Source organism: Erithacus rubecula (genome assembly GCF_903797595.1).
Source record: "Erithacus rubecula genome assembly, chromosome: 12".
NCBI lineage: Eukaryota > Metazoa > Chordata > Aves > Passeriformes > Muscicapidae > Erithacus > Erithacus rubecula.
In genome coordinates this window covers 12281384-12291457 of record NC_136664.1, presented here as the reverse complement: position 1 = coordinate 12291457, position 10074 = coordinate 12281384, and the positions used below count along the sequence as shown (strand labels likewise).

At 47.8% G+C, this 10074-nt stretch overlaps 1 protein-coding gene across 1 annotated transcript in view; it reads left to right on the top strand.

The window, feature by feature from the left end:
* Positions 1–678: 678 nt before the first annotated feature.
* The window catches only part of TENT4B (terminal nucleotidyltransferase 4B), a 39276-nt gene continuing 29880 nt past the window's right edge, over positions 679–10074 (top strand). Inside the window, exon 1 of the mRNA XM_079316109.1 lies at positions 679–1392. Within this exon, the coding sequence (XP_079172235.1) occupies positions 842–1392 (551 nt within the window). The 5' untranslated portion in view covers positions 679–841. The remainder of the gene's footprint in view (positions 1393–10074) is intronic.

Below are 10074 nucleotides of genomic sequence, written 5' to 3'. Positions count from 1 at the left end.
GGTGCGGAATGAAAGGCAGCAAGACCCTGCACTACCCCTACGCGTCCTCACAAGTTTGGGGGGCAGCGGCAGCTGTCGGTGTGCGGACAGGGACCGCTGGCCCGGGTCTGCCCGCAGCTCTCCGTGTGCCCGAGCCGCAGCCCGGAGCGAGCGCTCGGCCTTGAGAGCGCGGCTGCTGCCCCGTGGGGCGCGGGGCCGCTGCGCGCCGGCAGCGGCTGTGCCGGGCCAGGAGCGGCCGGGCCGGGCCCGGGGGCAGCGCGGGGGAGCGGCCGGGCCAAGAGCGGCCGGGCCGGGCCCAGGGGGCAGCGCGGGGGAGCGGCCGGGCCAGGAGCGGCCGGGCCGGGCCCGGGGGCAGCGCGGGGGAGCGGCCGGGCCCAGGGGCAGCGCGGGGGAGCGGCCGGGCCAGGAGCGGCCGGGCCGGGCCCAGGGGCAGCGCGGGGGGGCGGCCGGGCCAGGAGCGGCCGGGCCGGGCCCAGGGGCAGCGCGGGGGAGCGGCCGGGCCGGGCCGGGGGCAGCGCGGGGGAGCGGCCGGGCCAGGAGCGGCCGGGCCGGGCCCGGGGGGCAGCGCGGGGGAGCGGCCGGGCCAGGAGCGGCCGGGGCGCCGCCGCCCCCCGTGCTGCGCGCGGCCCGCGTGCCGGCGGCTCTCCCGGCCCGGCCCCGCCTCGCCGCGCTCGCCAGGAGGGGCGGGGGCTGTGGAGCGACGGCGGCAGCAGCGAGCAGGCAGGCGCGGAGCTGCCCTTCCATAGGAGCCGCCATTAGCGCTGGGACCCGCTGACAGGGTCTCGGCGGCGGCGGCCGGCGCGGCGCGGGGAGCGGATCAGCCGGGGTGGGTCCCCGTTTGATGGATCCCCGGATAGCCTGGTTCCAGCCAGAGCAGCTCGGCCCCTCGAACCGCCTGTGGATGCAGATCTGGGAGACCACGCAGGGGGTCCGCAACCTCTACTTCCAGCAGCAGCAGCAGCAGGAGCAGCAGCAGCAACAGCAGCAGCAGCAGCAGCAGCAGCAGCAACAGAGCGCCCCCGCCGCGGCCGGCCCGGCCTCCCCGCCCGGCATGTACCGCGCCCCCCGCGCCGACCCCCCGCCCGACTTCCTGCCGCTCGAGAGCGCCAACAACCCGCACAGCCGCGGGCACCGCCAGGCCTCGCCGCCCCCGGGGGCCGCCGCCTGGGCCCGGCCCGCGCGGGGGGCGCCGCCCGCCGCCGCCGCCGCCGCCAGCAACAAGAGGAAGCGCGACAACAAGGCCAGCACCTTCGGGCTCAACTACAGCCTGCTGCTGGGCCGCGCCCCCGCCCCGGCCGACGAGCCGGCCGCCCGCGCCCAGCCCGGCCTGGCCGAGCCGCTCTACACCGGCACCCCTTGGAAGAAGAGGAACTACAGCCAGGGAGTCGTGGGGTGAGCGTCCGCGGGGCGGGCGAGGGGGGCGCCGGGCCCGGCCGCGCTGAGAAAGAGGAGGCGGGGGCCGAGGTCCTTCCCCGCCCCGGGGCCGCACGCCGGGGCCGGGCAGCGGCCGCCGAGGGGCCGCTGGGCCGCGGCACCTGGGGCGCGGCGCGGGCCCGGCGGGTGGCGCAGGAGCCGGGCCGGGTCCGCGGGGTCGGGCAGGGGCGGCGGGCGGTGGGTGCCGGGCTGACAGCTACGCCCCGCCGGGGATCGAGCGGCCTGTGCGGGGCAGCCCCTGCGCCGAGCGTCCCGCCCGCCGGGGCGGCGGCTCCGCGGGGCCGGGGCCACACGCGTGCGGCGGCGGTGCCCGTGTGCATGCTGATGGGGCGGGCACGCCTATCCGCAGGGACCGGAGCCCCGCCGGCCCTCCGCTGTCACCGCCCGTGCACGTGTTACAGCTGCCGCCGGGCTCCTCGGACGCGGCGTTCCGCTGTCAGCGCCGCTTCGCGCTGCGCTCGCTGCGGTCGCACCGGGGCTGCCCTCGCTGCTCGCACACGTGCGGCGGGGCCGAGGCCGGGCTGGGCACAGAGGCCGGGGCCGGCACAGGGGCAGGCACACGGCCGGCACGCCTGCCCTCCGCAGCGCTGTCAAGCTCGCCTCGAACGCTTTGTGCTGCCTGCGAACAAATGCGTGGTAGGAACTAGAACTTAAAAAAACAATAATCATCTGCTGGTGTCAAAAGAAAGCGCACAGACTGGGTAATTTCCCGGGAGTGTGTTTTCTGAGACCTGACAGAGAAGGTATGCATACAGGCAGGCACCTGCTCTCAGAAACAACTTCCATGCATGTATAGTGTGCGGTGGGTTTTAGTGTGGCGTTATTAATTATTGTCATGGATCCATGACTATGGATCAGCATATGCTGATCTGAATATTTTGTCATTAGTGCTTTTCTGTTAGCTTAGGTCTCATCAGTTGGCATTGCACGAGCCCACAGAGATTGAGGGCAGGCAATCGCCTTTCTTCTATTTATCTGGAAACTGGCATGAGCCCTCCCCTTTTTTAGAACACAGTGATGGCTTTTGATATGGGTGATGCCCTGCATAAAGGCCATTTGGTAACTTCTGTGTTTTTTTCTTTTTTGTAAAGTTCACGCTTTTCAAAACATAACCTTTGCCTTGAACCCTCCATGGTTTAGATGACGGAGGTATATGGTGAGAGTTGAAGGCCTGGCAGAGCTCATTTGAGAAATCAGTAGTGATTTAGTTGCATGAGTTGTATGCTCAGCTTGTACCTGAGGGTCCTTCAGCCCCCTCACACGGGAAAGTAACGACGTCTGTGCCTTCCAAAATTGCTGTTCTGTAAGATTTGTCAAAATTGCTATATTCACATTTGCTGGTTGTTTTGGAAGACAAGTTCTTACCACCTCTGGCTCCCTATTTCCTTGCCAGCTCCAATATTACCTTTACTGCTAGTGTTATAATAATTCAAAAAATGGCACAGCAGAAGTATGCTGTTTTAAGTGCCTTGGAACTTTCTGCAACTTTCTTCACTCAACTTAAAAGTGATGTGTATAGAACTAAGTACTAAATTTTTTAAGTTAGTTTTTGGACTCTGGTTGTATTCTGCCTTGTAACTTATTTACTTGGAGGCTGAGGAACATTTTTAGAAGTGCTTTGCTCTCTCTCTCTGTCTTGTAAATTTGTACACTTTGTCTGTATTGAAGGCATAGGGTGGAAAAGGGTAAATTTCAACGAGAGAGTAATAGTAATAATAATGGGGTGAAAAAAGAGTGAGTTTCAGCAACAGATAATAACAATAATAACAATAACTTTGCCGAAGTATTCAAAGTGTTGCTGGAGTTAAATTATGGTGGAATCAGTTTCAAACTCCAAGTGGTAGGCACTTGTGCAGTTTTTTTTAACAGCATCAAGACATACTCTGATATCTTAGTCTACATGTGTGTTGACTGTCTAGCTTGTGGCATATATTTACATGATGCTGAGCTTCTGTTTTAGCTATTTCCTTTATTCCAAACAGAGCAAGGTAGAATGTCTCTGAAGTCCGCCCCTACATTACTTTTCCTAAATTATGGAAGTTTCCTTTTTAAAAAGCTAGAACAAGTTTCAGAGGCTGTTGGCTAACAATCTTGACTGAAAAATCGTGGAAATAATTTCTGAAAGGAGCTGAAGTTTCCTAGGAAAGCCTAGACAATGCCTGGGTGCTGTGGGGGTTGCAGTGTGACCTGCTGGCAAGGCTGGGTGAAGCCTCCTGTGCCTGTGGTGTGACCTGAGGTGCTGCCCTCTCTCCCCACTGCAAGCTTCTCCTCATCACCTGTCTGTTCTAAGGCTGCACCTTGAGACACTGGGCAGTAAGGATGGATAGAGGGGTTTGTAAGCTAGCAAACAAGGTTGTTGCAAAAGTAAATACTTTAAATTCATGTTTCCAATGCAAATTTCCAAAACTTTGTTCAGTAGTTCTGGAAGTTATTGGGGAAAAAAAGATACAAGCATTGCTATTATGTCATTACCTGTGTAATAACGAGTATCTTTTTCTTCCCTAATTGTTACTGTGCAAATTGTGAAAGTGTAATAATGGCTCTCAGTACATTTCCCTATATACCATCCCGTGATTTTGTTAAATCAATCACTTTAAACTTTTAACTCTTTGGAATACAACGGAGTTGTGGAACAGTCCCACTTTCAGAAAGATGAGACCAGATTTGCTGACAAACACAGTTGAAAGCTGACATGTGGCATTCATATTTCCAGTGCAAGGATGACACTTGTGTGGATGGCTGTGCAAAACCAGCTCTGAATATGCAATTCTATTGATCAGCTGTCTGGAAAACCAGTCCAATAATTTTTAGCAAGTTGAACAGATTATGTAAACATGTAATAGTGTGTAACTAGCTGTCTAAAGATTTAGATAAAGTAAACATGTTGAAATAGAGATTTTGCTTAAAAGCTAAGTAGCTGTTCAGTCAAATCTTGATTTTTTTTTTTTTTTTTTGCTAAGTTGTTTTTTTTTATTATTGAGAAATATACTCTTAGTTAATGCTATGTGCACATATAAAGAGATAATCAAATAATTAAAAAATAACACACAACAGTATTTGGTTTGGTTTCTAGATAGATTATTTACAAAATATGCATGATATTTCCTAACATTTACCTGTACTGAAGTACATTCAACACAAGGGAGTTTTTGCTCCCTTAGAGTTAATGGTGCTGTTGTGTACATTGCATTCTTGCTCATCTTTAATATTTTTCCTTAGTCTAAGTCCTCAGACTTACAGTTCTATTAATAATGCAGGTGTTGGCATGACAGGTACTCTACTTTGTTGTGGCACTCTTAACGTGGTGGCATGTGAAATATCACTGTAAATCAATTGTGTAGTGCTGCCTGCAAGTTGCCTTGCACCAGTCAGTATCAGCTTCCATGTCTTCCATCCTGGGGGGACTGTCATCAGGCAGCAGTTCTGAAAATGCAGAATATGAATGAAAAGTTTCACAGCGTGAAAATGATGTTACTGTTGACTTAATGCATGCCTTTGAAGAGTAAAATTTGGTTACCTTGGCAGGGCAGTTAGTAGCAAAACTCAAGGATGTAGGAGGATGTGTGGGTTGGGGGTTTTGGATGGGGTTCTGTGTGTGTGTGTGTTCTCAAGGGCAGCAGTAAATAATGTTAGTAGTGTCACAATTAGGAAGAAAAAGTATTTGGGATACTGAAATGGCTGTTTTACAGCTTTCACTATGTTTAGATTGAGCCTGGCTAAAATGTGACAAAAAAACCTCCTGAAATAAGAAGCCTTAAGTGCAACAAAACCTAAAAATAAAGACTTGCACTTAAGTTTGGCCTATTTATTGTAGGTTTCTGTGATTCTTGTGCCAAAGGAAAGAGCCCACTGCTACACAGTTCCCAGGAAGGAGAGGTGTATTTGGGATTCTGTAGGGAGCTGTTTTCACACTAATCTGCACTGAAGACAAAAACCCAGTTAATGTGTGAGTTTAAGGAGGTAAATTTGTGGTGTATACTTCTGAGAAGAAACATGGATTAGATAGAAAACTGCATTTTGAAATATTGATTGCACATTTTGAAGTACTGATGGAAACTTGGCCATGAAAGGGAGAGAATCCCCTGACCCCCATAGGAGGGGGTTGCACACAGACATGCACACTCTGCCATGCTGCTGAACTGGGTGGCACAAACTTGAGCAGACCTCTGCTTGTTAAATAGAAGGGTTCCCAGGATTACAGAGGGTACCATGAAATAAAACCATAACTACTTGAGGAAAGAAAATAGCTTCAAGCCATAAGTCTTCACTACAGAAATTCCATTATGAGTTTTGCATATGAAGTTTGTCAGCTTCTCAGGTATTTGTCACATTTTTGAAAGAAGCAAAGTGCATTAAGACAGACACAAACCCGTTGTTCCAGGTGTGAGCTGACCAGAGGACATGGAGCCACGTTAAAGCTCTGTCTGCCTCTGATAACTTACCCTGCACATCCCTAGCTCTGTTTGCTCAGGCCCTTGCATGGTATCAGCCATGGGAACATGATTTCCATGTGGGCTGGAGCACAAACAGAAAGAGCTGAGTGTAGTGTGAGCAGAGCAAGTCTGTGAACCTCCAACAAAATGTAAAACCAGCTGGAATGCCTGACTTAGGGAAATCTGATAAAATCCTAATAATTTGTGTTGGTTTTCATCATATACTCTTAAGTGCTTAAATCAAATGCAGACTTGTTGCCTGATTTACTGTTACTTGACACAAAAGCTTAGTGTAGGTGAAACAAACACCTTTGTGCACAGACTTCTGATGAAACAATGAGGTGTGTACATGACTTCATACATCCTCTGTTAGAGTAGTTGCATGTGTTTTGGATTTGGTGAACTCATGTACATTGAACCATAGGCTACAGGTGAATTCACTGTGTACATCATGTGTAAAAAGGAGTTATTTGGAAGAATCCATAGACACAAACGTGCTTGTTTCCTGAGAAAGCCTCCTAAAGCAGAGCTCTATGTTCTGTCTGTGGCTGTGTGTGCTGGCTGGGAGGTACAAGTGCAGGGATGTGACTGGAGTGCAGATCCTTTCCTTGCACCCGTCTGATGAGATCCACTGTCACTGTCTCGTCCTGAGTCATGCCACAGCACCGTGCTGCCACTCCCCTTGTGACAGCTTGTGCAGCTCTTGGAGGCAGTCTGCTGGGTTTTATGGAAGTGAAACTGGATATTTCCCCACAGCCTCCCATAGTAAGAAATGGAAATGACTTATTTTGGAAGGGCTGGGAGAGAGAAACAGCTTTACTAGGGATGAAGATGTGGACTAAAGGCAGTTTGATGAAACCTTTTGAGAAATATATGGTGAATATTATATAACAGTATTACTTGGGGTTGCAGGATTTGGGAGTAGGGCCAACATTTCTGCATGTTTTGTTTAAACAGTTTAAGGAGGGCTTCAGAGGCTGCTGATTTCTGCATGTGCAAGGAAACAGCATGTGGATGTATTCTTGTGAACTGTTCTGTTTTCTCCAATTCATATCTTCTCTTTGGGACTTGGATACCTATATACCTTGGAGTGGCTATATAAGGAACAGAAGTTTGGCAGACTTTTTTTGGGAGATGGAGATGTCTATATTAAGTAATAGGAAGAGTGTGTCATTCCCTCTTGTGTGCTTGCTGATTCCCAAGAGTTGCTGTGTGTTTTTTGCAGCAGTATGCATTGAAGAAGGAGGATCTGTTCACCCTGGGTCTTAGTATTATATTAAACCATTTTTGGGTTGTAGCTCTTATATTTTAATTGTCAAACTGTTAGCTTCAGGTCATTTTCAGCAAGCTTGGTGTCATATTGTTAATACTAGCAAACAGACATAGATGGAGACCTGTATCATGAGAGCACATTATTGCTTTTTTTCTCCCCTTCAATTTTTTTTCTGCTATCTCCATGCTATACTTTGTTCCTCGCCCTTTCTAATAATTTATCTAAAATTAGAATTAAAGTCTGTTTTTCACTTTGGGGATTTACTTTGGAAAATTTAAATGGGGTTTTCAGGAGTTGTGTGCATAACTTTACTATTAAAATGATAGAATAGGCAATAATAGGAATACTTAATATTTCTTTTTTGTTGATCTCATCATCGCATCTTTCTGAACACATTTTTCAGTATGCTCTACACGCTCCCAAAATCATGCATATGGCAACATTTCAGGGCATGCTGTTGCTTCAAAGCTTTTTGTTTATGTTGTATGTGATGTAAAGCAGTGGTTCCTATGCTCTCCTTGCTGGATGTTGGAGCAGGAGCCAGCTTAGGTGTTGTGTTGAGGGAGGGAATTGTGCTGGTAGTGATAGAGCAACACAACCAGTGGAAATCTTACATAATACACATTATAAGCAAATGAATGCTATTGCTGTTCTTACTGGGCAGTTGGAATGTTAATTTATTATTTGATCATGCTAGGAATTAATAAATTATGAGTGTTTCAGTTTTTGAATTATCTTTTTGGATGAGTGCTCAAAATATTATGAGTATTCTGTGCCTTTGCCTAGAAATGGGGGCTAAGGGAAATATTTCTATAAGCAAGAAAAAGAGAGAAAAGCTGGTGAACTCGATAGGAACTTCAGATGTTTTTCCTAGGCTGCAAATAGCTATAGCAGGAGCAATTTGAACTTTAATCATTTTGTAACTTTAAGCAATAGATAACAGCAGGATTTTTTTCTGGCAATACTATGAACTTAGGATATCAAAACAAGAGACAGACATAAATCAAGGGAGCAGAACTCTTGTTTATATATTTGTACAAAACTCTCTCCTACAGATCACTAGAGTTGGTATAAATCTTCCCAGGAGCTTTGTATTGGTGATATTGGTGTGTTGTATCACAGCCGTGCAGTCGAGGTATCAGTATTGCTACATATTCAGTACAGGTCTTCTGCTACTGCCAGTCCCTGATGCTTGTCTTCCTGACCCTTAAATCTGTGTCACAAAATCTATGCAAGACTGTGCCACCCTGACTGTGTCCTTTGAGGCTGCCAAGCTCTCAGGGTGGCTCACTGGTGGGAGGGCAGCTCTACACAGCAGCTCAGAGTGAGGATGAACTGTCTGCCTGGGGCTGGGGTTGTTATGCTGGGATGCAACATCTGTTAATTTTCTTCCTCCCATGATGACAATTAGGATTATTTGGCAGCCCTCATTCCAGATCAGCCTCTCTGATGGTCTCATAATATCCTCCATGGTATGACATCTATATCTGAATTATTAAAAAGTGATATTCAGTGATAGAGGCACCATCGTGCTACAATTGCTTGAGAAGGCTTTATGATATGGTGTTCTGCATCACCATAGTGCATTGTGTTGTGCAATTTTTTGTTTCACATTGCGTATTTTAGGACTTTTATTGGACAGCAAGGGTTGCAGAGGCATAAAATCAAAGTTAGTGTTTGTGCACCTCCACTCTTCTGTCTTGTCAGTGTGATCTCTTAGGGGAGAAGTAGCCAACACTATATGGAAGATGTTAAGGCAGTGTGGAGGAGATAGTATTGTGATTCTACAAGTAATATAATATAATAAGGGATAAATTCAAACATTAGAATCCTCTAGAAACTTCCAAATCAGGGAAATGAGGGTAGTATTCTAGGATAAAGTGGGAGGTGTATAGATGAGTAGCAACATTGGCTCATCACCTTCACTCAGTGTAGATTGACTTTTAGTTACATTTAAGTACACTCATTGAAAGTATCCCGTGATTTCTTTCAATTACTTTGTTTATGGATGCAGTAACATCTGAAAGAACTTGCATTAACCTGTCACAAATATTAAGTATAGATAAGCCCTTCTTTAAATGTCCTCTAACATACAGCATGCAGGAATATTGTGCTGTAGTTTGAGTGGTGACTAAGGTGTTGATCTTTCTGTTATGAGTCAGTGTATATAGTCTGAAGACAGGGAGTCCTTAATCAAAGCTTGTTGACCCTGCCTGACCTCTTGATGCTGTGTTTAAGCTAGACTGAGGAAGTGTGATAACTTACTTTCTTAAGCTTTCTTAATTCTCACTGTTAATTTTAGAGCTGTTCACTTCCTATGTTACTTCAGGAACAGCTAAATTTTCCTGTGTGCTACAAAAAGCAAGTGTTTTTTGTTCTGTTTTTGAGATTGTCTTTTGTTTCAACAGGGAGGTTATAAAAAGTATACTCCTTTTTAAGCATTTGCATTCCTCCCCCTTATCCCTCAGTAAGATTTTGGCTTTAATCTAAAGTATGCATATCGTTTCTGAAAGTGGTGTGAAGGACTCGTGCCTTGCATCTAGTTTTATCTCTTCTGTATTCAGAGGCACTCCTGGTTGGCAAGCTTTCCACAGCTGCCAGTTAAAGTATTGAGTTAAACATAGTGTGGTGAAGGAACTGTCTGGATCTGAATAATGGTTGTGATTGCAGATCACAGTCTTAGGTCACAATACTGAGTTGGGCTGAAAAAATTAGGTCCTAAGGTTAATTTTATTTAATTTTTGCTTTTTTTTCTGTCACTCTCTGCAGTTGTGAGATTTAACTCATATGTTTGAGGCTCTTCTATATACTCAGGTTGTGGTTCAGACTCAGTCTCTTACGCTTATTCATCCATGGGGAATGATTACTGCAGTAGTCAGACTTGGCAGGTACTCACATGAGAAAGTTTTCATGTTGATATTTGCCTTGAAGAAC